Source organism: Lacerta agilis, chromosome 8, assembly GCF_009819535.1.
Source record: "Lacerta agilis isolate rLacAgi1 chromosome 8, rLacAgi1.pri, whole genome shotgun sequence".
In the NCBI taxonomy this organism is placed as follows: Eukaryota; Metazoa; Chordata; class Lepidosauria; order Squamata; family Lacertidae; genus Lacerta; species Lacerta agilis.
The window spans coordinates 54,067,265-54,094,952 of record NC_046319.1 but is presented as its reverse complement, the minus strand read 5'-3'; the positions used below and the strand labels follow the sequence as shown (position 1 = coordinate 54,094,952).

Sequence of the window (27,688 nt, the reverse complement as noted above, 5' to 3'; positions counted from 1 at the left end):
CAGAGCACGCCAGGCACGCCTATCCTTCACTGCCTCTCGCAGTTTGGCCAAACTCATGTTAGTAGCTTCGAGAACACTGTCCAACCATCACATCCTCTGTCGTCCCCTTCTCCTTGTGCCATCCATCTTTCCCAACATCGGGGTCTTTTCTAGGGAGTATTCTCTTCTCATGAGGTGGCCAAAGTACTGGAGCCTCAACTTCAGGATCTGTCCTTCTAGTGAGCACTCAGGGCTGATTTCTTTGAGAATGGATAAGTTTGATCTTTTTGCAGTCCATGGGACTCTCAAGAGTGTCCTCCAGCACCATAATTCAAAAGCATCAATTCTTCGGCGATCAGCCTTCTTTATGGTCCAGCTCTCACTTCCATACATTACTACAGGGAAAACCATAGCTTTAACTATACAGACCTTTGTCGGCAAGGTGATGTCTCTGCTTTTTAAGATGCTGTCTAGGTTTGTCATTGCTTTCCTCCCAAGAAGCAGGCGTCTTCTAATTTCGTGACTGCTGTCACCATCTGCAGTGATCATGGAGCCCAAGAAAGTAAAATCTCTCACTGCCTCCATTTCTTCCCCTTCTATTTGCCAGGAGGTGATGGGACCAGTGGCCATGATCTTAGTTTTTTTGATGTTGAGCTTCAGACCATATTTTGCGCTCTCCTCTTTCACCCTCATTAAAAGGTTCTTCAATTCCTCCTCACTTTCTGCCATCAAGGTTGTGTCATCAGCATATCTGAGGTTGTTGATATTTCTTCCGGCAATCTTAATTCCAGCTTGGGATTCATCCAGTCCAGTACCAACTAAAAAGTCACAAATATGTGTCAAGTTTTTGCAGAATTCTTCATCAGGAAAGGTGCTATGCAAGGCAAGGGGCAGGGGAATGAGGAAAACTAAAAATCAAACCAGAAATAATAACCATAATCATTATAATATAATAAAATAATAATAGTTGGATGTTATTGCCATGAAGTTCCAAGATGGAGACTGCAGACTAACTTCTCTACTATAAATGTGTGTGTGTGATTCTGCCTTATTTTGGCAGGCGATATGGGAGAAGGGATGGAGAGAGAGAGAGAGAAATTGAGAACGAACAAGCCAAAAGAGCAAGGATTTGGACAGGAAGAGGCAAGCTTTGTGTTCCCTCTTTGTAATGGTTGTGGAAGTCAGTCTGAAGAAAATGAAGCAATTAAATCAGCGGATCTCGATCGGCCACTGGAGCGTGGTTTGCACACAAACCTCCTTGTGCAGGAGGAGCTGGAGGTGGGGAGTCTCTGGCTAGCAGCGAGCCACAGAGATTGCTAAATACAAATCAATTTTGCTTAATGACTTGGAAGGCTGAAAATGCAGTTGGCTGATGATGGAAGGAGGAGAAGGAAGAAGAAGGGAGATACTGATCATGCAGGGAAGAGGCCCAGAACAACCAACATAATGAATGCTTCTGCTGGGCTTGAGTTAAGGGTGTGGAGGAGGTGGAACAAAACCTCATATGTGCCAAATGTGCTTAAGTGGAAGGTCACCTGAAAAAAAGGATATTATAGGCCATTCTCCGAAAGAGTTGCTGACTGGATAATTGGAAATTTGGATAAAGGAGTGCAGTTTAAGACTTACCCGTATACCTGCAACTCCCCATGGTACCACCTCTCTCTCCCTCAGCCCCTTCAGACTGTCAGTATTTTGCAGGAAACTGAGAAGAGATATGAAAACCATCTTCAAATATCTAAAGGGCTGTCACAGGAAAGAAGGAGCAAAATTGTTTCCTGCTGCTCCAGAGACTGGGACCCAGATGAATGGATTCAAATGACAAGAAAGGAGATTCCAACTAAATGTTAGGAAGAACTTTCTGGCAGTAAGAGCTGTTTGACAGTGGAACAGACTCTCTCCAGTAGTTAGAGGAATCTCTTTCATTGGAGGTTTTAAAGCAGAGGTTGGATGGCGGCCATGGATGCTTTAGCTGAGATTCCTCCATGGCAGGGGTTGGACTAGATGACCATCAGGGTCCTTTCCAAGTCTACAATTCTATGATTCTATGAAACCACAACTTAGGTCAGTCCAATGCAAGCAGCAGATTCATTGCAGGAGGAATAAATTGGCCATGGTATCTTTTTCAGGAGCACACACATTTGCTGATTTGTACTAAGCCATAGTTTGGCTTAATGTTACATGTGAATGAGATCATTGCATTCCAGCTAGGCTGTTCATTAATTGTGCCAATGACTGTTGAAGAGTTGCTGTCACCCAGCACAGCCAATGATCAGGGATAACAGGTGTTGTAACCCAACATCTGGAGGGGCCACAAGTTGTCCCCCAGCTCTACCCTAAAATGACAGGTCTGAAGCTTTGGGGTGCTTGTCAATCCACCTTTTGTCATTAGGGGCACGTCACCTCTGAGTCTTGGAGCACCCAGAGCCTTAGACTGCTGCGCTGCACCAGCTACAGCCCTACCTGGACAGAATGCGGCTTCAATTATCCATGCCCTGATAATCTCCTGGTGTTGTATTTGTTTTGAAAACAACCCAGAAACTTTAGTTGATAGAAATTATCACCGCCTGGGTGCTAACGAGGACTGGGTAGGTTGTTATGGACATATTATGCTTATCACCTTCACTGGCTCCTAGTCAATCTCCAGGCTCAATTTAAACTGCTGGTTTTGACTGCTGAAGCTATTCCTGGCCTGTGTCCTTGGTACCTGAAGTATTGCCTCATCTCACATGCTCCTGGACCCTGAGATCATCACCTGGGGCTCCTTTGTGTGTCAATGCCAGGTGAGATACAACCAGGTGAGGAGCTTTTCAGCAGTGGTCCCTTAGTTGTGGAACACCATCCCAAAAAGGCTACTTTAATATTGTTCCAGCACCAGGCAGATGCCTTTTTACATACCCAGTTTTCTAAAACAATGTTATGACTTTACACGGTTTTAGCTCTGTGGATTTTTATTCCTCTGCTCTCCATTTCAAATTGGCTTGTTGTAACAACATTCCTTTCTCTCTGCAATGTGTGCAGTTAAACTAATATGTGACTTTATATTGGTGGCTATTGTATTGGCTGTACCTTGTTTGTTTGTTTGTTTACAACTTTGCTTCCATATAACCTATCCTCGCTGAAAGCATTGATTCCTACCCTGTTAGATAGTTATACATGATAATTTTGTTTTCATTAGCTATGTGCATGCAGATTTTCTTTAATGCTGCCAAATAAGGAAAATATGGCTTTCCTGTGAAGGAATGTGCAGTTGTCAGTATTAAAGAATTCTTAAACGTCTATGCACTGGCTTTGGCTAGTTCACACGAAGCAAAAACACATCACACACAGAGCAGAAAGGTACTGTGAGTGTTGTCACTGATAGAAAATGTCAGTGGGTGGGTGATAAAATCTATTCCATCCTAATAGTGCATGGTCTGATTGTTGCATACTTTCAAAGAGCAGGATAAATTGATAAAAAAAAATTGATGTAGGAACTGTGTGTTTTACATCAAACTTTTATCCATTTAGACAGCTCTTTGAGAGCAGGCAACAATCAGACCATGCACTATTAGATCAAATATCAGGGCTCTGGGAGCTAGTTTTTCTTGCTTAAGTAGAACCTGAACAACAAGATTTATTCTATCTACATTTTGTGCTATCTAATTTGCATCTTTCCCATGATGCTCTCACAAATTATTTCAGTACATTGCAGATCTCTTCCAGTCATTCTGAACTCATGAAGGCCCAAATTGGGCAAAAAGTGTGGAGGTTACTGCACCAAACCCCTATATACTGACTAGGTACAAAGTATATTATAGGGCTGTTCCTTTAAATGTGGCTTAGCCTGGAAATACTACAGAAAATTTAATGAAGAGTGTTTAAACTAAGGTCTGAAAGAGAATTGTCTATTCAAATTACTGATATTACCTAGTCCCCTAGCGGGTAGGGTTGCCACTAAACTCATTTTCTAACCACTTCCCTTCCTGCCCCAATTCACCTAACCCCCACTCTGCTGTCCAAAATTTACCACTACATTTTGCCCCAGGACAGGGCTCTCTCTGCTTCTGGAGCACAGCACGTTATGAATCTGCCATAAATTGCATTGTCCTTGGAAATGGTCATCGCCTCGGGCATTATCATATGCTTACCCCTTTCCCCTGCAGATGACACACCACCATTTGGTTGCCTAGCTATGTCCACAAACAGAGAGCAGCAGGGCTAACTCAAGGCATCTGATTGCAGCCCACAACAGTTCCCATGCCCCTCTGTCCCCCTTCCCCAAACAGGCTATTTCTAGGATAAACTAGAAAGAGGTGTCTGGCCTTGCCATTTCACAAGTTGACTCCTTTTTTGTTATTTTCATGCCATAGAAGGCTCTTTCCTACCAGCCCAGCTGACCCTCACTGGTAACCTTGCTGGCAGTTTTAACGTTAGATAGATTTAGGTGGGTATTTATACACACACGAAACATTGTTCAAGTTAACAACATTCCTACGCTATTGAGTCAAACGCCTCCACAAATAGAGGGGAGAGACATGTGGCTTGCACTACTCGGTGTTTTATTATTATAATTTTTTTAAAAATAACCCTTTATTCCTCTTAAATATGCTTCTTGTAGTTAGCCAAGAGAGGCTTGGGTTCACAGTGCAACTGCACTTCTGACCTGAAATTCAAAGCCAACAAGGGAGCAAGCCAGGGCAAGTAACCTTATCCCTGGACAAGGAAGCTGAAGAAAGCTGAGTGAGGAGGACTGAGCAGCAGCAGGGCAGGCTTATTGCCCGTGGGTGTTGAATGGTGCATTTTGCTGCCCGGACGATTGTCCTCCAGGCAGGAAGAGCTCAGTTAGCAAGTAGGACTTCGGGGAGCTACATAAGGCCAAATGCCTTTTGCAGGGATGATGCCATATTAATGTACAGTAATACTAGGACTGTCCCCCCTGCCACTCCTCTGTGATGCCTTCTGCTCCTTCAAACCCCTCATATTTTGCCAGTCACCCTTTGGGCTTGCCACCTTTGAACTTTAACTGGGCAAAGATGACTTTCTTAACCTGCAATCCTATTACATGCCTACCTAAAAAGCAGCCCTACAGAATGCAACGGGACTGAGCTGGCATACATAAGATTGCGCAGCAGGTCTATGCAAACTGCATTTACTAACACCCACCCATTACTACTCTGGTCTCATCCTTTCCTCCTCTCTCCCTCTCCCATCACAAAACCAGACATTTAGTCTTCCCTCCCACCCCACTTTGGGAGCATAACAGCAGCAGCAAGTACTGGAAAGCGCACGTCCATGACCCTCGGCATGCACAGGTGTCTCCTCAGTTTCTGGACATTCCTGTATTTCATGTAAGCATTCACACGTGGCTGCCAACATACATGCAAAGGGGGGGTGGAAGAGGTGAAGGAAAGAGAGAGGGTTAAAGAGGCTTGCTCCTTCCCAGCCCCTCCCAACGCAGCCTTCCTCTTGCCGCTGCTGAAAGTTCAGACAGAGCCAAGCGCCAACCACTCTGCCTCTGGCACTGGGAGGCGAGTGGAGAGGCCTGCCAGCCGGCCGCCCTGCCTCTCTCTCTTCCCCGCCTCCTCCCCCACCCCACTCCGTAGGCAGGGATCTGGTGTCAGCCTTTCCACTAGAATTGCACAGCCGTTTCCAGAGACTGAGGTGGGGGTGGCCCCGGGGGCTCCGGTTTCTTGCACTGTTTATTAATAACCTCACACCCACCCCATGCCAAAACCCTGTCCGGCCGGGGGCACAAGGAACTTGGTTCCTGGAGAGAAAGGTAAGAAGAGCTAAATTGCTACCATTCATTGGTGAGCGTGGGCTCCCTTTTCTGTTCTAGTAGCGGAAAGGAGATGCTCCAAGCTAAAAAAGACTAGGCTCATTTAAGGGGGAGAGGGGAGCAACCTAACGGTTTTGGAAACGGGGTGTGGTTGGCGAATAATTCAGATTCGAAAGCATCAGGTTTATTCAGGGTGGGCTCAATTGGGTTGCTTGCCAGACCTTTTGTGGCCAGCACAGGCCTGACTGGAAAAAGGAAAAAAGGTACAGTACCTTCACCCGCTGCTGGACCACTGAGAAAGAGGCTGTCTTCCCAGGCTTTGTGTGGTTTTTTCTTTTTCTTTGCCCAAGTAAGAAATATCAGCCTGGATGCACGACATCCTTCTACAGAGAGGAGGGGGGGGGAGAAGCAGGGACTGGCCGAATCTGCCTGGGTGGAAAGCGTGACCATTTGCCTGTGAAAGAAATCTTCACAAGGAAGGAATCCTGCTGCTGCTAGATAGATAGATGATTGGTGACAGATTCCGGTCCTAATTCAGAAGTTGAAACCAAAGAGCTTTGCACCAGTCCTCACCTAAGCTTTCTGTATCCAACTACTAAGAAATAGCAAGCATGGAAGTGAAGGCTGCTTCACTTTGCTGTTTTCACAAGGGTGGAAAAATGCCTTATTTGGGAAAAGAGAAGGTTTATCTCTGAAAATAATCTCCAGTGGTGCTCAGAGCTGAAGTAGAACATGCAAATGAGACTCCCTTCCCCAACAACTTAACAGGGGGTACCATCTGCCATTAAGCTCTCATGTACCAACCTTGCTGAAATGTCAATGGGCCTCTGTTGGGCAGGGGGCTGATGCCCCCTGGATGTGTCTTTTGTCTCCTTCTCTGACATCCTGATGACAGGGCCACTCTGCAGGTGCTCACCCATTAAATATTCCATGGAAGTTTCCCTGCTCCCCTTCTTAAAGTGCATGTTACCCAACCGGCCCTTCAATGTGCTGCTCACATTGGGTGGGGCTTCAGTCCCACCCCCATCAGGTATTTCACTACAGCTGGTTCTGTTTCAGAACATTTACCTCTTTAAGTTGTTCAGGCGCTCCACATTCTTAAGGACAGTGGATTAAACACCCCCTTCCCTGCCATTTAAACACAGTGCACATTCACCCGAGGTCTTTCATCTGCGGACAGCTGCTGCACACACCCTCTTCCTTCAGGGGATGACTCTACTCTACGATGCTTGCTTGCTTGGAAACCAGGGCCCCTCAATAATATCCCTTGCCTGCTGTGATATTTTGATCAGCCATCTTGCAGAGCATGCATGCAAGCTCATTTGGGCACTCTCTTCTGTACATCTGAGGCTGCGTCAGCATTTTCAATTAAAATAAAAAAAGCTGCCCTCTTTTCAGTAATCAATGACTTAAAGCAACACAGATTCCCCTCCAACTTACCCCTTGGATGGTACTTAAGTAGCCTGGCAAAAAAACAAAAAAACAAAGCAAAACAAAAAAAAACCCACCTCTCAGCTCATTTGCTCCCCATTTGTCAACACAAAAAACACATGCTTAAAGTATATTTATTTATTTATTCACTTAATATAGCTGTTCTGGTCAGTGTATTTCCATCAGGGTTCCCGTACCCCTGATATTTACATTTTATACCCATATTTGTATCTACCGGTATCTTTTTATCCACATACATGGCACTTTATAAATAGTAAGAGAACAAGCCTCTGTCCCACATTGGTTACAGTCTAGAAAACAATCCAATAGAAAGAAGGTGAGGGAAATGGAGGTGGGTTGAGGGAAGAATGATGGCAGCTGTATTTACTTAGGCTTAGTTACAGGATGGCATGGGGGGGGGCAAGGAAGGAGTGACCAAAGCTTCGTGGAAAAGCTGAGTTTTGAAGAGAACTTGAAGGAAGTAACGATATGCGGCATCACAGATACATATGTTAAACAAACACGTTGCAACACAGTTTAAATTTAAGCAGGTTTAAATCCCTGCAACGGGGTGAGCTCCCGTTGCTCGGTCCCTGTTCCTGCCAACCTAGCAGTTCGAAAGCACATCAAAGCGCAAGTACAGTGGACGCTCGGGTTGCGAACGTGATCCATGCAGGAGGCACGTTCGCAACCCGCAGCGTTCGCAACTCACGTCACGTCTGCGCGGGTCGCAATTCGGCACTTCTGCGCATGCGCAAGCGCCGAAACCCATAAGTAACCTGTTCCGGTACTTCTGGGTTCGGTGCAGTGCGCAACCCAAAAGCACACAACCTGAAGCGTCTGTAACCCGAGGTATGACTGTAGATAAATAGGTACCACTCCTCCGGCGGGAAGGTAAATGGCGTTTCCGTGCGCTGCTCTGGTTAGCCAGAAGCGGCTTAGTCATGCTGGCCACATGACCCAGAAGCTGTAGGCCGGCTCCCTCAGCCAAGAAAGAGAGATGAGCGCCGCAACCCCAGTCGTCCATGACTGGACCTAATGGTCAGGGGTCCCTTTACCTTTACCTTTAAGGAGGGTAACGTGATCCCATTGGGTAGCAGATCTGGAGCATCATTAGTGAGCAGAAGACTTGACAATTTTTAAATTATTGTCATATTTTTACTGCTAAGGTAGAAAGCAGATTTTGATTCCAAAATTTATTCAGCCATACCTAGTTTACCACATTCAACTCAACATATAGAGGCTTGTTCAACAAGGTTACAAGTTGTCTCTAAGCATGTAGAATTGTTACAGGAACAACAGTGGTATACTACTTCATTAAGAGCACATTAAAAAAGCCTTTGTGATTTTTTTAATGGTCCTAATATTTTTATTAGGTAACTGTTGTGCCTGGATTTTTTTCCCTGATGCACCAAGAGAATTGTGGGTTCTGCCCATACAGGGTATACGGGAAAATCATGTATACCCAAAATCTTGGAGCCATCGCTGCAGCTTGTCGGTGAGGGGGAGAAAGGGGGGGGAATTCCCCGTACTCCCAGAGCCCAGGTAACAAGTAGATATTAAAAGCCCTTTTTGCGCCAGGTAACCCCAAATGGGCCTGGTGCAAAAATAGCTTCTAAACAATCCACCTTGATTGCATTTAAGTTGTATAATTTCAACCAGCCTGCATTCAACCATGTTGAAATTGCACAAATTAAATGTTTGTAATATGTGATCACACTGCATTAATAGAAAGATAAGGTATGTGAAATACAGGGTGGTGGTGGTGGTGGTGGTGTTGTTCAAGGGCAGTGTTCCCCAAATTTACAATAACTGCGTACCCCTTTTGAGAGTTTAGTCTTACCAGCATACCCCTTCTTGGGCAAAGATAATTTGGGGGTAGTTTTAATACAGCACACCATTCTCATACTAAATTTTATGAATTGTTTTCTGCAGCTAAAAAAAACTATGGTAAAGTAAAATAAAAATGTATGCCATGTACCCTTTGAAACCCTTTTGTGTACCACGGGGGGTACATGTACCACACTTTGAGAAGCATTGTTCTAGGGGAACCAGCTAGGGTATATGGTGAGAAGTTGGGGGAGGAAGCTAACTTCTTGGCCTTGGTAACAAAGCATCAAATTCTTCAAAGCTTTCTGCAGTTGCAGGATTCTCAGCTGAGGGATGGCACATCTACTTCTCAATTGCCTACCTATGCTAATGAGCTCTGTCGTTCAGCGGTTTGTAAGTCTGATTCCATGATTGCTTTTTATTTCCAGGGAAGTGATGGCAGACTCCGAGCCTGCTCTGGATTTGGACAATGCAGAAGCCTTTTCAGATCTAAGTGCTGGGGTTGCAGGAGCACTCTTAGAGCTAGATGGAGAAGACACCCCTGAGATGCTGTATATGGATCCCATCAACATACCATTCCTTCAAGACACAGAAAGCACAGGCGCTGCAGTGGTGCTGCAGGAAGACATGGAAGACCAGGAAGTATATTATGATGCAGAAGACATGAGCATTGAGGATCTCGGAAAGCATTTTCAAGAGTGCATTGAAGCAGTGGAAGAGCTGGAGAGGGAGAGGGACCAGCTTATTCAGGAACTGATGCTCCTACGGGAACCAGCTCTTGAGGAAATCAAACAAGCCCATGAAGAGATCCTTGAAGCCTACAGGCTGCATGCCAAGGTGGAGCTTGAAAGGGACAGTCTGCGGGATGAAATTCGGCAAGTGAAACAGAAGCTTTTTAGGGTGACCCGGGAATGTGTAGCGTGCCAGTACCAGCTGGAAAACAGGAGGCACGATGTGGCCCAGTTTGCTGTCTACCGGGAAGAACTGGAAAGCAGGGTCAGCCAGCTTTCAGGGGAGCTATCCCAATTGAGAGAGACTTGTGAGAAAGAGAAGGAGCAGTTGAGAGAACAGCTGAAGGCTCCGAGGAGGCGAAGGAGCAGCTGCTACCTCCAGGCAAGCAGGCGGCTTTCCATGGAGTTTGAGAGCTTTGTGGCGGAGAGCCGTCAGGGCCTGGAAGAACAGTATGAGCCTAAGCTGATGCGCCTCTTAGAAAGGAGAGAAGCCAGCAGAAGGGATTTGCAAAAGGCACAGGGCGAGATTCACAGATTAAAGGAAACTCTGAGACCACTGCAGGGAGAGGTCAGCAAGTTACTGCTGCAGAACAGAAACCTGGAGCAACAGATTCTGCTCATTAAGCAAAAACGGGACGAAGAAGTTCTTCAGTACAAGGTATGCCTTATGGCAGCCTTTCCCAGCATGGTACCCTCCAGATGGTTTGGACTCCAGGTCACATTAGCCAATGGGGAAGGAGGATGGAAGTCATAGTCCAAAACACCTGGAGGGCACCAGTTGGAAAAGGCTGCTTAACAGCCTTGCAGCCTCCCCTGTTCTAAAGCTAGTTGCCAAGCAGGCTGAGGTAGCACCTGCCTATCTGTTGAAATGCCACCTGCTATGACACAGACTCCAGAATATCTGAGCTAACAAACACTATTGGGAGAATGAGATGCCACTCCTGTTAGGCTGTACCAGGGAAATTTCTGTTTGGCTGGTCCTTTATAGAGGTATATCTAGCTATCAGCTCAAAGAGAGAGAAATAGTGAAGAAGCAGGTTAAACATTTTCCTTCCTGTAAAAAGAACTAGCACATCAGGTAGAAGACTATATTAATACTGTGCATGCAAGATGTTTTTCATACAAGGGAGCCCCTCCAAGAGACAACGCAATTTGGCTTGGAAAATAACCTATTGGGAGCCAATAGGAGGGGCTTTGAAGTCAACCAGCCCACAGCATCGCCTCTTTCTTAACACTGCAATCAAGAAAGTTTTTCCCCTAAGCCTAAATCTAGAATGAGGGGTGGAGAGAGATTTTCAGCAGGATGGATTGCATCTAGAGTGGGCTTAATCCTTTCTTCCCCAGCTGACATCCCAAAATATCTACCCATGTGTTTATTTATTTTTTTAAAAAAACTATTACCGAGCATAAAGTATTGCCTTCCAGGAAAACGCATGTACAGATGCTAAGTCTTAGATGCACCTCACACGTTTAACACATATTAAAATGTCACATTAACACATAATTTATATGGAATCAATACAGGGGTCATGGCTCAGTGACACAGCACCTATAGACAGTTCCAGATGCAATCTGTTTCATCTCCAGGTAGGGCTGGGAAAGACTGATGTCACTCAATCAAAACAAAATAAAAAATAAAAATAAAAATCCTTCCAGTAGCACCTTAGAGACCAACTAAGTTTGTTCTTGGTATGAGCTTTCGTGTGCATGCACACTTCAGATACACTGAAACAGAAGTCACCAGACCCTTATATATAGGCTGTTAGACAATTATGAGCTAGATGAACCAACTTGCTATGTTCCATACTCGATCTGTAGTGAAAGGCACTACAGTATTTTAGATGAATTAGAGTTAGGCAGATGCCTGGAGGAGAGCTATGTTGGTGGTTCTCAGCCATGAATTGCTAAATGACACCTCCACATCCAGAGGCAGTGTACTTCAGAATACCAGCATCTGGTAATGACACAACAGAGAAATCGCTATGGCCTTAAATCCCTGTTTCTGAACTTTCAGAGGCATTCAGTTGGCCACTGTGGAAACAGAACCGTGGACTAGGTGGACCTTTCACTTAATCCACTAACACAGTAATGCCAAGAAACAAGGCTGTGTAAATGCTATTTCTTTAAAAATAAGAACTACTTCTAAATGGAACAGGGAGGAGACTAGCCTGCCCAGCATCCATATCTGGATTTTACCAAATCATCAACAGCTCCTACGAGGCTGTTGCCTTCCTTGACTCAAGTTTATTTACAGATGGTAGGAAATGCTGCATATTAAAAGGTTTAGGGTTTTCTAAGGTCCAAGGAAGTATACAGGAATTGAGAGAGACACATTCCTTGCCATGCAAATATGACTGCTCTTTTCCACCCCTTCTACTCACATATACAAGCTCCTCCAAAGGCTGGGTTCTACAGAGTGAGTCCTTTAAAAGAGGCCCCGTGGATACAGAGTACACATGGTGGCAAGGATGGAGTCACAGTGGCAAGCCATGCATTATTTCAAAGGCATTTTCCTTACACTTCCTGTATTGCAGTACTCAGACCTGGTTCTAAAGCTGAGCCCTTGGTACAAATAAAGCACTGCTGAGACTCCTGATGTTACACAAGACTCGGTTGCCCTCAGAATTCAACTTGGCTGAATGCGTCATAGGCCGTTCCTACCCACTGAATGCTTCTTGCCTGCCTTGCCACAAAAATAGGCTGCTATTTGTGTGGTTCTGGAGAGGGATCTAATCACATGATTTGAAGCAGGAGTGGTTAACCTTATCTTAATAACAAATTTTTATTTTAAGCATATAATTCACAAAAGGGAATGAACAATTTAAACTTATCGATTCTGATAGAATGCTGTGGTTTTCCTCCTTCTGATGTGAAATTTGTGTTTGGACAGCAAATTGTGATGCCCTCTAGAATAATTATCAGCCATATGCTGGCCCAGATTACAACAGGTACATAAACACTACATGATGAATTTAAAATGCAGGCTACATTCCTTTCCGAAACATTTAAATGCTTTTCCACCCACAGGAACAGGTGGAAGAGATGGAAGAAAGGCTGAGGGAGCTGAAGAATGGAGTCCAACTTCAGCAGAAGAAAAACCAAGAATTGGAAGAGCTGAGGGCCAGCTTACACCAGGAACTATCAATTTACAAGTAGGTTTTACTACCTTTCTTGAAACTCTATCCACATGAAAGCAAAGTCTGCAAGAAAATCTGAAAGCAGCAGTGAGAAAGGAGTGACAAATTCTCACTATAGGTCCTTCCAGTTACCATGCTTGCTCAAGATACGTCTCTGTATTTTGCAGACTAGCCCTTTGTGTTTGGGGAATAGGATGTTCTAGAATATGACTGACCTGGGACATATATCTCAAATATAGTAGGGAACTGCTTCCCACTGAGGGTCTAGCTCTATTCTGGCGGACAGGCTCCTGTCACTTTGGTAGAGCTGGCCTAGAAATCAGTCGCTGTACAAAACATGCAGGAGAATGGCATGAACAACTTCAGTCCACATAGTCTGGGTAGAGAAGTTCCTTTGTAAGGGGTTCAGAGCAACAAACACAAGATCAGCTTCTTAACAGAGGTTTATTAAGCAGGTGTAACAAATGAGAATAGTTAGGTGTGAAGGAGGGAAATGTGATGTTGCCATTTCAGGGAAATTGAAAGGTAGAAGAATATGAGAGAATTGTGTGGCCTTTATAAACTTCCCTTCCCTATGCTCAGTCCAAAACACAGGAGAAGAACACAAGTATTCTCAGTGGTAGAGTAAAATCCAAAGAAAGTGAAAAGTCTGCCCAAGGCCACAGCAAGACTTAATGGATAGAGTCCGATAGTAAGGGAACAAATCTAGGGTTCCAGAAGTGTAAGAGGCACCCAGCCAGGAATTCAGAAATTAAGAGTGTTGGGCAGTAGTTTATATAACCATGTAAAATTTCATGATCCAAGATGCTTCAACTCACAAGAGTACAGGTTGGTCATGGTGTGATTTCCAGGTGAACAAAGAATTACTATCTTAATTGTGCTTAACAAGAGGTGGTCTAGACTTTGTAGTAGAATGGGAAATTCTTGTTGGATAGGCCATTCAAAAGCTCCTTTCTTTGCAACAGACAACACTATATAACCTAGGATAGTTTAGGCATGGAGAAGGCTGAACATTTTAATTCTGGACAGTGTGTAGAGGATGTGGACATTTCCCTGTCAAAGGTTTTCTGGGGAAACTTTCAAGTACAAGCCTGCCTTTTCACACTCATTTTTTCAAACAAAATGTAGCCTTTTTACTGAAGTGATTGTGAGAGACACCCAAAATGGCACAGTAGTAATTGCCAGGAAAAGAACCTCTTACGTTTCTGAAAGCATTCCAAAATTACTTGGGTTTTTTTTGGAACCATATAGAATGTAAATTCTGTCTTTGTACAGCATCTTTCTGGTCTCTTCTTCTGAGAGTAGTTTCATAAATCTAAACATATGCAGTAATGCTTTGACTGCATAACTTTTACAACCTTTTAAAAGGTTACTGCTTTAAAATGTGCCCAGCACCACAAAAGGCAAATGTCCTGCTGGAACCATTGTCTTCTCCCTCTCCTTGGAAAAAAAGCAAAAATGCTAATTGTGACTAATATTGCTCAATGTTCAGCAAAAAGACCCTGAATAGCATGTATAGCCAGAAAACACACTAACACCACAAGGACATGGTGCGCAGGTAAAGATCAGCTAGTTTGCAACCTCTTTGTTTAGCAAAACAAAAAAAGGGAGGTGGTAAGAAAATAAAGAGGGGAAAGTGCCTCCCAAGAAAATGAGTATCATAAGGACAAGGCAGATAAAGGGCCTGTCAGCTTCAGCACCCATTTAGCAAAAAGAGAAAAGGGGGTGAATGGCTCTGTAGGCAGTGCCTGGTACCACAAGGTAGATGGAAGTGAGCAGCAAATGCCCTATTGATTCAAGCACACATACACTCTGCCCCTCAGGTCAACAACGTGATCTACCTATTTGTAGTCAGCTGCTTCTTCCAATCAGTGTGTTGTTCCCTCTCCTATTTTCTTGTAGGGGCCAGAAAAGGAAGGTAAGGTGGCAGAATGGGTAAAAGGGGGTGTGCTCAGGCCAAGAAACAGAGGCAAAGATGAACCACTTTAAGAGCTAGTGCAATCATACACACACAGCAGCAGCACTACTGAGCAAACCGATGCCACAAGCACCAGGTTCGCAACCACCATTGTATACCACTCTGCAACAGACTGAGCCAGGAGGCAAAAGTGAAAAGTGTCAAAATCAGTAGGGTAGATGCTGACAAATGAAAATAAATGAGGTCACATGTCATAGGAGACAGTGGTTAGAAATACTGCTGAAACATTCAGGCAGCAATATCAGAGAGGCTGTTGGAAAGGTAGGATTGGATTGGATGGAGGGCAAAAGATGTGGGGTGTCATGAGCACAGGTCTCCCACTCGACCTCTGGAATAAGCTGAGTGGAACGATGAGAGTCCCACAAGGGAAAGAACAGCAAAGAAATCTGATTTCCTTGTGAAATGTTATTTCATTGAGCAACTGGTAACTCAATTTCAATCCCTACAGAGACTGCTTAGAAATCTATGGACGACTCTGCAAGTCTGAAGCTAAACAAGACCAAGATTGAATCATGGATTTATAAGCATGGACATCCTTCCCCTTCCTTCCTTCCTTCCTTGCTGTCTCTTTAGTGGGAATGATAGTACATCCTCTCCATCTGATGACACAGCCAATAAGGAAAACTATGATGGTTTGCATTTTTATTATTATAAAAATGGCTGCAAATGGTCTGAAACCTGGTAGTTACACTGGACAGATGTCACATCAGCAGAATACCAGATGTGCATTATGCACAACTTCATAGTTTAAGGTTTGTGTAAAGCTGACGTGTCAGTTCATTAATCAACTTTTCTTTAATGTTATAATTCTGTACAAAACCTGTTTGAGAACAGGATTGTTTAGTTATTTTCGGCAACAGTTTGTAATTTTGACATCTTATGGATAGGAAGCAGAAGTCCTAATTAAATGCTTTTTTATACGCACATAGAGCATTTTGCTATTAATGGAGGAAAAATCAGTGTTTTGGTAACATAGCAACAGGGTTAAACAGATTGAAAATCCACTCAAGACGACTGCAGGCTAATAGTCATCCCTATTCTACCCCAATGGCAAACCAACCAGGTTTGTCTACATTTTCTTTCCACTACCCTTGCCTCAGTAAAAATTCTACAAATAAGAGGGTGTTTTCCAGTTTGAAGGTTAACATCTTCAAGAACAGTTCTACACTTAGGATAAAAGGACCTGCAAAATACACTAGTAGAGCGCTACTGACTTATGTATAAAACTTGTACAAGGTGACGACCATGATGTGAACCACTGGGGCCAAAGTAACTGCATTACTTCCATTCTCCCACTGACACAGCATCCAAGCCAAAGTACAAAGTTAGGCCTACAGTGTCAGGAGATTTGGGCACAAGCCTTCCTTCTGCATTCAACAGTGTCAGGTAGGCGGACAAGGTTACTGAATGCCTTCAAGCAAGAACTGCTGGGTGGGAATGAAAACTGAGAGGTTCTGACATCCAACCTAGGGTGGGAGGTATTTCACACAGAGTTGAGCTGGCAAAGGAAACCCAGTTTGAAACATGAAACAGAGAGACCTGTAGGAATCAACTTTAACCTGGAAAGGAGTTACCTAAACATCTCCAGCCACAAACTACTAAATGATACATACCCATCAACGCTTTCCAGTGCCCAGCTTATTGTGTTATTTTAGCAGATCATATCAAATTGGTTCTTGCAACAGGCAGCTCACCACTCTCAACCCTCCTCAAAACACAGGCAGCAGCAAGTTCTGCCATTTTACATCATACTCTCATTGCCAGTGACCAAGTGATTTCCACATATTTCAAGATTTCAACTTCATAATATATCACTCTGTTCCATTCTCTAGCATAACTGTACTTCATTAACAATTTAGAAGCCGTGCAATTAAGCCACCACTTTGGTTCCAGAAAACTTAAAAGTGTTGATTTTTTTAAAAAGAAAAGACAATCACATCCCACATAGAAAACCAATTTTATTTAATCTGAAGCACTTGTATGGTTCATGGAGTTAAATGGGCTGCTGGTGGAACAGTTCACCCTCACAGGAGATGTGCTGATACAAGGTGAAATTTCATGTAATCATTCTTTATATGTCTTTATTACATATATCAGCTGAAAACAAACACTTTCATAACTTGGTGGTCCCCCCAGTTAAAAAAACCACAGAAAGGAAAGATAATAGAACACAGTTCAAGAAACACACAAGAGGGCAAAGTAATGTGCAGTTATAGGTGACTACCATATTCATATCCACATCCTAAGTTGCCCCATCAGAAAAGGATGGAAGGACCAAAGTATTATGAAGAAAACTCAGGCATTATCTGGACAGACAGAATTACTCTAATCAAGGACAAAGTTAAGAATAGGTGACCCTGCACTGGATTTATCTGTATCTGAAACAAGACTAGAGCTAAAGCTCTAAACATATTCTTTTATCAGGAGGGACCAATAAAAATAAAATAGAGAGAAGCTTCTACTCTAAAATTCCCCTCAGTAGAAAACATTCAGATCTGACCAACGCTTGTACTGAAACAATTCAGGCATAGTTTGTATTAAAATTTCTTGTAGCAGGCTGTGTACACCAGCTCTCAATCAACGAGTTTTTAGGAGAAAAATTGTCAACCAAGAAGCCAATGTGTGGTGCTAGCTCAAGTAAGGTTCAACTTTCAACAGCAACAGTTCACTTTCTGAGTTAGAAGCAAGGCTGATGGATAATATCTACAGATGGGCTGTTGAATGCACAGTGCATGTGTTTGTCTCTCGCAAAACAGCACAGCTGACAATCTCAAGAAACTTAGGAGAACAGGGCAGGGAGAGGACAACAACAGGAAACAAACAGCAAGGACTGAAGGGGTCAAGTATCTAAGAGCCTTGCCCTTCTGGATCCACACTTCCTTCAGGATCTTCATCATTATATATGTTCTCTGCCTATACAGAGAGAGAGGAATAAAGAATTAGATAGAAGTATTAATCTGACAGTTAAGCAAATTCCTATTCTAAGGGCACAATCCAAACACTACAATGACAAACTTTACCCTAAGTAACACATAGCAAATTCAATACCTTTGCCAGACACAAGGATTCAGTCATTATTCTGCCAAATATTTATTAAGACAGACTTCCTTCTACAGTTTGAGATTATATGCATCCTATGGGTGCTCTGTGCCCCACCAGAAGGGAATGCCTTTGAAATCTTGAATGCTTACAAATCTTTGGAAAGACAGCCCTGTAGCTTCTTTCTAGGGACGCGGGTGGCGCTGTGGTCTAAACCACTGAGCCTAAGGCTTGCTGACTGGAAGGTCGGTGGTTCGAATCCCCACAACGGGGTGAGCTCCCGTTGCTTGGTCCCAGCTCCCACCAACCTAGCAGTTCAAAAGCACGTCAAAGTGCAACTAGTTAAATAGGTACCGCTCCAGCGGGAAGGTAAACTGTGTTTCCGTGCGCTGCTCTGGTTTCGCCAGAAGCAGCATAGTCATGCTGGCCACATGACCAGGAAAAACTGTCTGTGGACAAACGTTGGTTCCCTCGGCCAGTAAAGCGAGATGAGCGCCACAACCCCAGTCGTTTGTGACTGGACTTAACTGTCAGGGGTCCTTTACCCATTTTTAAAAGCTTCTTTCTACCGTTAACATTCATATGAGCTTCATGCAAGTATCTCTGAAAGAAATTTATCATTAACTCCAATAAAAGAAAACCAGAATGTTCACTCTGTTGTAGCTACTGCACTGCTGCAGAGTTTTGGATTCACTTTCCCGTCAAATAATCAACCAAGTACTTACCATTTGCCAGACTTGCATGATATTGTCTTCTGATACCGAACAAATTACCCAGGGTTCATTTGGATTCCAGGAGAAGTCAGATATCTTTGCAGTGTGACCACCATGAATAAACTAACATTGAGAATAAGATACGTTATTTAAGCACACAATTCCAATACAGAATACATACTTCAAGAACAGGGTTACAATTCTTACGTGTGAATCATATCATAGATATCCATAGTAGATTACCAACATAAAACCCACCAATCTTCAAAAAAGGCTGGACTATCAGTAAGGCAAAATTTAAAATAAAAATCCAAACGTAGGACTAAAATACAATGAAGTATCAACTCCACAATTGAGCTAATCCATTTTTATTTCTATTTTCTTCCCCTCCCCCTCCCAACTGCAGGGCTTAATTCATTTGCAGCTGGGGGGAGGGGGTTTGAGAAGGAAGAAGAGTCACACAAAGTATCCTGGACTCAGAAAGCATCTCATTCACAGATCAGCTGGGTGTGTCAGCAAGAAGCTGCCACCCAGGAAGCTGAAAAATAGTTCATGGAAGGAAAAGTACATGCAAAGCAGAATGAAACACCACATTAGGACTACTCAACTCTGATCAAAGATGGTGCACACAAGTGCCAGCCTCTCACCAGCTGACCATACCCAAACAAAGGCATAAAACCTCATTTTTTTTCCTTGGGGAGTGGGGGGAGAATTGGTGGCAACACCAAAACCTCTCACTTACCAACAGCTCAGGTGGGCCATCCTCTGCATCTTCGGGAGACTGCTCTTCTCCAATTTTACTGAAACAGAAGACAGTAATTAGAGACACATAAAAAGCACTTCTGGTGAACTCAGCATTTCCACAACACTACACACATCTGAGGCTTACCTTAAATCCCAGACATTCAGTCTGCGATCGGTACCACTGGAAGCCAGAATGGTTTCATTATGTGGGGACCACTGAACCTGCATCAATTAGGATGAGATATAACATTTTGCCTCGGTAGTTCTGATGCAATTTTTATTGTTCTTACACAGTATATCAAACCATAGCTGTTCATTAATGCCAGTCAATCACTTTAAAATCCCTATTTATTATTCTGCTCTTGAAAACCGCTCACAGTTCAAATATGCTACACAATTAGCTGAGCAGAGGAGGGATACTATCAATCATAATGACCAGAAATCCACACACACATTTATTTGAAAATGTATAATCCGCTCTTTCATAAAATATAACAAGGCGGCCTACAACTTATAAAATGCAATTAAATCAATCTATAAAACATAATTTAAAAACTCAGTAGATACTGGTTGGTTTAAAGAAAAAAAAATCAAATTATGAAGGTCTGTTTCAACAGCAGTTTTCAGAAAATGTCTGAAAGAAGGCAGGGATGGGTCCTGCTGAATATCTACAGATAGGGATTTTCACAGGGCAGGGCAGGGCCTGCCACATTTAAGGCTCAGTCCCTATTGGAAGCCAATGGAACCTCAAGGGCTTGGGGAATCTGCAGACACGCTGCATCAAAGGATCTGAGGTGGAGAACAAAAGATCAGATAGTCCTTAAGGTACTCTGGACCAAAGCTGTATAGGGCTTTGTGAATTAACACAAGAGCCTTGAACCTGGTCTGGCAGTAAATCAGCAACCAGTTCAGCTTTCTCAACAGCAGACTAACAGGCTGCCAGCACTCTGCTCCTTTGAGCAGTCTGCCTTTGGAAACCAAATTATGGAGAGGCAGCCCCCATTTATGCATGTTCCATACATACATGACTGCGCATACACGCCAAACCTGGAAGTGACCTTAAAAGCCACAAAAGGGGCAGAACAGAATAAGGAGTTTGCCAGCTTTTTCAATGGTGTTTCAAATGTACACGATTTCACTGACACAAGTGGTGCCTCGGAACACAACCCCCATGTAAATAGCGGGTTGCCTGTACTTTAAATTCTAGAAGCACCTCATAAAGCTAGTATATCATGAAACCACCCAAGTCTTTAAGATGTATCACCAGACCTATTAGTTATATTTTCCACCCCTGGGAATAAGTGCAATGCATCAAATAAGAGAGAAACTTAGGGAACTCAAAAATCTCCAAATGTCTTTGTTAGTCATTACTTGAACACTTTACTGATGCATACTTTATCACCATAACAAATGAAGAAAATTAGTACTGAGTCATCAAATAAGTAACCTTGTCCTACACTTATTCTGGTATTCTAACCCTCTTTTTGTAACTGCCAATGTTTTTTTTCTGTCAGCCAAGTCAGTCACTTAAACCTCACTGCCCGAATATTCCATTCCAATTTTTTAAATCTGCTGCTGAAGGATCATAAACATGCATTTTTCACAAGCAGAAAAATCAACGTATCTGCTGTAAGTTTTCTAACTGAACTAACACAGAGATGAGCAAACTTGTCAATAGTTGGTCTGAAACTTTAATAGCAAGGCCAATTCTGAGAAGGAAAAATCAAAGACCCTTTTAAGAGCAGCCATGTTGTCAAATGATCAGAAAATGATGTCACATGATATTATGTGAGCTTACCTGGAATATTTCATCTTTGTGTGACTCAAAGGAGTGCAACTTCAGTTTCAGGTTTCGCAGATCCCATAATGCAACAGTCTGGCCAGAAAAACCAGAGCATAATTAATAAATAAGAATATTCATTTATTGTACAGTTGTGCCTCGGGTTACGTCTGCTTCGGGTTACGTACTCCGGTAACCCGGAAGTGTTTTTCCACGCATGCGCAGAAGCGTTCTGCACGTAATGCGCAGTTCGCGCAAAGGGCGATTTTCGGGTTAAGTACTTTTCGGGTTACGAACGGCACCCCGGAACCAATTAAGTACGTAACCCGAGGTACCACTGTACTGTACACAGCCCACAGCCTCACAGACTAGGACCGTTCAACACATATAGAACAATCTCCTGAATTCTGCAACTATGGATTAGGCAATGTTTTCTGTGAATTCTGGACAGACACCTTATCAGCTGATCCCGTGGCCAAGATGAACTCGCTATAAGGATTGAAAGACAGACAGTTCACTTCAGCAGTGTGAGCATCCACTGAATGGCTTGGCTTGGAAGTGTTGTTTGACCGGGTGTCCCAACTGTAAAGAACGAAATTCAAAATAAGAAACACCTTTGATGGATTGATTAACACACACAAATTGCAAGTGCAACTATTAATAAGAGCCTATCCCTCCAACTTTTAAAGAGAATTCAAGGAACAATAATTGAAATATATAGCTTTGCTTACATCATAAGTTTCTGATCATCAGCAACAGATCCAAAGAGAGATTCATGCAGCAAATGCCAGGAAACATCTTCCACCACAGCTGTATGGCCTGTAAAGATAGTCTTCGCATCCACCACTTTCCCTTCCTTTGGAACAGCACTTATGTCCCACAAGCAAATGGTCTTAAAGAGATAAAATGGGAAAATACATTAACATAAGAAACATTCATTTGGCAGATATGTACATTATGTATACCTGGACTAACTAAGCATACAATACTCACATGATCATCAGATGCACTAAGCAGATGACCACTAAGGTTTGGATTCCAAGACAAACCATAGCCTTCTTTTTGATGCCCACGAAGACGTAGATCTGGATTACACTCACCAGAAGGGTCTGCAAAGGAGATAGGGTTATTGCTTGCTTTATTCTTGCAGTATTATAAAATAGCAAATAAGGATAAATTAATCTCTTAAAACATATGATCAGATCTTCTTCCTGGCTTATAGTAGAAATGGCACCATAAGGGTCTTTTTAAAGCAGTCCTTAATAGTACTTTTTTTAAGTCTCCACCATCCACTTCTTTCATTTAATGGAGATAGGGGAAGGATGATTCAAAAAGTGCTTTGGCAGAGGACTTTAATACAGCCCCTACACTCCCATTTCAGACTGAAACAAGAGCATACAGGCCTTTCCAACACTCCTTTTAAAGTTCTGAGACTGGGAGTTTAAAAGGGGAGAGGTGGAAGCCTTGCAAAGCTGCTTATTGACCAGTGGGCACCCCTGCCCACATGTCAAATTGGAGCTAAAAAATTATCCACCATGATTTAGTTGGACAATACAAGATGCCACTTAAAATTCACAGATTTCAGCAGTCTATGTTAATTCTATTTGTCTGAACTTATACTGTTTTTCCTAATTAAACCTTTTCTTTGTTCTGCTTTCAAGTTTTTCAAACTATGCTTGTCCATCACAAATCTTAATAAATTATCTGAAAACATTACTCTTAAATTCTGTTCCAGCATGAAATCAGATTAGTATAGCCTCACTTGGAAGTGTCTTGCTTTCTGGGGCAGTTCTGAGACTAGCAACTGTGGTGAACAACTAAAGAGCAGTCTCTGTATCCTGAACATCATTAATTTTCCTGCTATACATTCCTAGCCTAGATTCAACCAATAAAAATAAATTAAATGGCAGTAAACAAAGCATACATTAATATACAACAAATGAGAAAAGAAGCAGCTTCCGACACTTTAAAAATAATCTCCTCAATACAATACTTGGAATCAACAAGGCCTATCAATTTATTTTATCCCCAAAGTACATATATAAAAGGAGCAAGGTTCAGATATGACAACAGACAAATACCTGGTTTAGATGGATGCTTAGTATAATCAAACACAAGTACATCACTGGATGGAGTCTTTGTAGCAATAATGCAAGGATTCTGGGGCATGTAGCGTGCTCTATTCACTTCTCCTTCGTGGTTAATTTTTATTTCAATTTCAATTTTCCCACTAACAGAGCCAAAACCTCCAAACTCTGAAAATAAAGAAGCCATTTCTATAATAGCTACATGTTTCAAGTCATTCATACTAGAAAATAAACCAATTAAAACCAAGAATCTATGCCATATGGACATTATGGAACTAAAAAATGTATTTTTTGATGCAGTATGTCTTTGTTTACATTTGGAAAACAATATCCCAAAGTATCTTTAAGCAATATGATTTTAGAAAGCTTTATTAATCAATCAATATATATTTAAATAGGTACAACACTGCTGACATATCATATTCACAATCTGTAACATGTTATATCACTCATTAAGCAATAAAGTTCAAGACAGCAGTAAGCCAACATATTGCTAATCAACCAGATGTTGAAACATAATTCCTGTAACAGCAAGACTTCAATTTCAGACAAGTACTTCATCTACTAAGTTGCACTGTTTAATGTACCGGTATATCCAATTTTCTGGACAGAAAATACATCCTGGAAATCAAAGCTTCATTGGGACATTTATTTAGTTTTTTATCTTAGCCTAACACCAACAGTCCTCTCCAAGATCTGTGCCTTGTTAACCTAATAAGATAAACATCAGGAAGATTCAGGAAGAAACCCACCCTTCTTTCCCATTTTGTTCTCTTACCTCCCTTCTCACTATCATAGTGTGAGGCATCAAACTGTGCATCATCATTAGGGAGCTGCACGCTGGCTATCACAAGGTGATTTTGTTCGTCAGAGGTATGGGTCCCAAGAACTAGCCGGTGAATACTGAAGTCTTTGCCTTCAGGTCTACAATGCCATAAAAGGAATAATGAGGTCAAAGGGTGTTTGTTTACTTGGACTGACTCCTCATTAGGGTCACTGGCATGAATGTTAGGAACACCAAGAGACTCAATGTGAATTTCCCTTACTCCAGTGCTACAGAAACTGTTAGACTAGAGTTGCTGGTTTTCCTTACCCAACAATATGAAACATTACAAGCAGGAAAACAATGTAGCAATTAGTTACAATAGATGTTAAAATATTTATTGCCTTTCTGGGACACTCAAAGAAGCTAACATATTGGCTGCATTCCATCATACATCTATACATCTGTTTATCAGTCAGAAATGCTCAACTTCTTTGCTCCTCCCTCTGCCACAACTAAACCAGTTTCCAGCTTCAGAAGCCAGTATACTAAACCAGAGTTTGAAGTTGTTATAATATTATGCCTTGTTCCAGAGCTGTTAACCAGTTTCCTTAGCTTGACCAAGACAAGAAGCTACAGTTATAAATTTCCTGGTTTAATGTTGGTGCGCACAAACTGGCCCTTACTTAGTTTAACAAACTTGTTCATATACTAAAGAAATGCAGGCATGGTCCTATGGATGTTTACTCAAGTAAGCCTCTATGTTGCACAGGCCTTAATCAATTAAGTAAGTGTTTATGCTGCAGTCATGTGTGTTACCTGGTTACATCAGGAAGCCACTGAGCAGTCAAGCTGGGCCATTCCAAAGCATGGGTCATTACAAGATCATAGAGAAATGGAGTGTTCTTTTTCCATATTTTATATTCTTCATTGATCACTCGCTCCTCCACAGCATCATCAAAGGCAGCTGATAATTATAAGAAAACAATGCATTAATTAATGCTGGTAAATAAACCTAAAAACCTTATGGGCACATGCCATAGCTCTCCACAAAATATATTTAGAATTTAGGGTAGAGAGGAAGATATTCACATCTTCTGTACTCAGGAATTTCTTCTATGCCCCAAACTGTGTCACCCTGATTAATCACTGAGGGAGCATAGCAGGTCAGCAAGATCACTCATGGCTGCAACCTTATGCTTACTTACTTGGGAATAAGTCCCATTAGGCACAATTGAACTTACCGTGTTTCTCCTAAAATAAGACACCGTCTTATATTTTTTTTCACTCTACAAAACACAGTATGGCTTATTTTCAGGGGATGTCTTATTTTAACCGCGTCGCATCGGTACGCTGCATAGCCACGCCTCTCCAGGCTGTTTTAATGGGAGGTACCACTTCACTATGGCTTATTTTCGGGGTATGGCTTATTTTTGGGGAACGGCTTATATTTCGCAAATGCATAGAAATCCTGCTATGGCTTATTTTATGGCTATGTCTTATTTTAGGAGAAACAGGGTACTTCTACATAACCATGCACTGTTAAACATGGTATTGTTTTTCTATGCCAGCAGGAATCATTTTCACTAGGCCAGTAAGTCATGTTTGTCAGTTGCATCATAACATAGTTTACAAGTACTGTACACTCATGCAATGCTGCATTCACTTTCCTTCAAACAGGATACAAAAAAGCATTCTCCTAAAGAGCATCAGAGCTACTATTCTACTGTGCTTTAGGTTTTTTTTTCCAAACTAACAATTGAACAGCAACAAGAAGTTCAATTCTCTTGCAAAGCAGCAGTTATGTAAGACCTCAGATAGGAAACCTGTGATTCAAAATTAGGCAGGAATTCTCTAAGCAGAATTTCTCAGCCCCCAACTTGTAATATGCAGTTAAGAGAAAACTCCTACGATGTGGCTGTAAGGACTGTTGAACTGTAAGTTGTACACCTCTTTCTGGCAACTCCTGCAGCCAAGCTGATGCCAAACATATTGCTCGGGTTTCCTTTGGACCGTATCATCAAGGCCAGGAGGGGGATCTTGACCTCTGGGCAGCCCAGGACCTCCATACACACTGCACAGATTTGCACCCCTCAAGGTTTGACTTCACCCCTGGAGACACACTCCATTGTGTCTCTAGAAAGACCAATGCCAACATATTGGGAACCATCTCCACACAAAGTTCATTTATAATATCATTAAGTCAATTGATGGCTTTAGGCAAATTACTGTATTCTCAACCCACCTGCAAGTGGAGCAAGATCTACTTTACAGGGCTGTTGTACTGATTACTTAGGTAACAGAACTGAGGCACTTTGAACACTGCTAAAACAAGGCTAAGCAGAAAGAGTGACCTCTGGACAATTTGCAGCAAGCACTTCTCACTCTCAAAATTTGAGCAATGACAAGAATAAAAAAGGTTCCCCTCACTAAATGGCACTATTAAACAAAAGAAGTTGGGGGCTGGGGTAGGCAGTGGCTTGCTAAAGAACCCAAGCTTAACTTCTGTTACTGAAAACGAATCCCTGATTATGCATGTTCTTATTTAACTGCGCATTGTGCCTCTTTCCCCCTAGACACTAGCCTGAATCTGGCTTCAGGTGTATCTCAGAGTTTTAGCTTAAAAAACAAAAAGTCAGCAACGTGGAAATCTGCCCACTCCCTACTCTAAAGAAGAGCACTTCTTAAAAACAGAACAACCCATCTAGGCTGTTTGGAGCACATAGAGAAAGTACGAAAAGAAATTGCATCCTTCTCTTTCTTTTCTAGGGCCCTGTGCCTTTAAGACACTCTCTCCTCCCCCCCCCCCAACCTAATGTACCTCACAGGTTGCTGAGAATCTAAAGCGGGGGCGGGGGAAGAGAAGAGGGGAAGGAGGCCATGTACGCAGCCCTGTGCCCCTTGGAGAAAGAGGAAAATTCTACACATTATGCTACATAACACCACCACCACCAACACCCCAGAAGCAGAAATTTACGAGACGGTGGGACCCCTCCCGCGCCCCAATTCTTCTCCTCCTCCACCACCTCGCGAGCGTCTCCCTCCCCGGCTGGAGAAGCGCCGCCGGAGGAACCGCCGCAGTTTGTTCAAGGCCCATGGGGGGAGGGGGGATTGAGAGGCCGGCGAGCCGCCCTCGCGAAAAGCCCACCTGAGCCATCCTGCAGCCCTCCCCGCCTCATTACAAAGCAGCTCCACGCAAAGAACCCGAGAACCACGAAGGAAGCGAGGGAAGAGGAGGGGGCGGGAGGGAAGGTGCCAGGAAGGGAGGGAGGAGCGCCCTATTGGGCGGCTCCCAGGGAAAGGGGGCAGGGCCGAGAAAGCAGGCGCGGGGATTGGACAAGGCGCTTTTCTGCCAGGGCCCGCGCAGAGGCCGGAAAGGGAGGGGGAAGGGGGGAGTGAGGCCTAGTCGAGTCTCCCGCCTCAGTAGCGTCGGCTCCGCTCACCTTCCTTATCCGCCATGATTCCAACTCTCTTCGGGAGCGCCGGCGACGTCGCGGCCTTCCTAGTTTACCTCAGGACTCAGCCCGCCCTTCACTAGGCACCTCGTGCTACCCGCGCTGGGCTGCTGAGCCCTCCTCTATTGTTTCCTGAGTCGTCGTAGTTCTCCTCCTTTCCCCCCCTTCACAATTCACTTCAGAACAGCAGTGGCGCGCGAGACGGGTTCGCGCCAACTCCGTCCAATCGCAGACCCAGCCGCGGCGATCCTCTCGGCGAATCA

At 43.2% G+C, this 27,688-nt stretch overlaps 2 protein-coding genes across 3 annotated transcripts; one reads left to right on the top strand and one right to left on the bottom strand.

The window, feature by feature from the left end:
* Window positions 1–5,548: 5,548 nt before the first annotated feature.
* Window positions 5,549–15,768, top strand: SYNC (syncoilin, intermediate filament protein). The gene is made up of 4 exons (XM_033157558.1): window positions 5,549–5,737; window positions 9,427–10,387; window positions 12,757–12,881; window positions 15,293–15,768. The coding sequence occupies exons 2-4, from the start codon at window positions 9,434–9,436 to the stop codon at window positions 15,351–15,353; spliced, it is 1,140 nt and encodes a 379-aa protein (XP_033013449.1). The 5' UTR covers window positions 5,549–5,737; window positions 9,427–9,433; the 3' UTR covers window positions 15,354–15,768.
* Window positions 15,769–16,787: 1,019 nt separating this feature from the next.
* Window positions 16,788–27,688, bottom strand: RBBP4 (RB binding protein 4, chromatin remodeling factor). 2 transcript variants are annotated; one of them, XM_033157557.1, is made up of 12 exons: window positions 27,414–27,688; window positions 24,790–24,937; window positions 23,986–24,131; window positions 23,202–23,375; window positions 22,114–22,229; window positions 21,852–22,012; window positions 21,576–21,702; window positions 21,139–21,216; window positions 19,486–19,562; window positions 19,339–19,396; window positions 18,609–18,719; window positions 16,788–17,757 (listed from the first exon to the last, which is right to left on the bottom strand). In XM_033157557.1, exons 1-12 carry the CDS (start codon window positions 27,427–27,429, stop codon window positions 17,692–17,694), a joined length of 1,278 nt encoding a protein of 425 aa, XP_033013448.1. In that variant the 5' UTR covers window positions 27,430–27,688; the 3' UTR covers window positions 16,788–17,691. The 2 variants fall into 2 exon arrangements, with proteins under 2 accessions (XP_033013448.1, XP_033013447.1); XM_033157556.1 differs by lacking the exon at window positions 27,414–27,688 and adding an exon at window positions 27,119–27,264.

What these genes read in the sequence shown, in the direction of transcription:
- SYNC (XM_033157558.1), top strand. Translation starts at nt 9,434, where the DNA reads ATGGCAGACTCCGAGCCTGCTCTGGATTTGGACAATGCAGAAGCCTTT. An exon ending in AAGAAGTTCTTCAGTACAAG is followed by an intron (nt 10,388 to 12,756) that starts GTATGCCTTATG and finishes TTCCACCCACAG; the next exon opens with GAACAGGTGGAAGAGATGGA. An exon ending in CAGGAACTATCAATTTACAA is followed by an intron (nt 12,882 to 15,292) that starts GTAGGTTTTACT and finishes CAATCCCTACAG; the next exon opens with AGACTGCTTAGAAATCTATG.
- RBBP4 (XM_033157556.1), bottom strand. Translation starts at nt 27,149, where the DNA reads ATGAGGCGGGGAGGGCTGCAGGATGGCTCAG. An exon ending in TTAGTGCATCTGATGATCAT is followed by an intron (nt 22,013 to 22,113) that starts GTGAGTATTGTA and finishes TATCTCTTTAAG; the next exon opens with ACCATTTGCTTGTGGGACAT. An exon ending in TCATGCAAGTCTGGCAAATG is followed by an intron (nt 17,758 to 18,608) that starts GTAAGTACTTGG and finishes CTCTCTGTATAG; the next exon opens with GCAGAGAACATATATAATGA.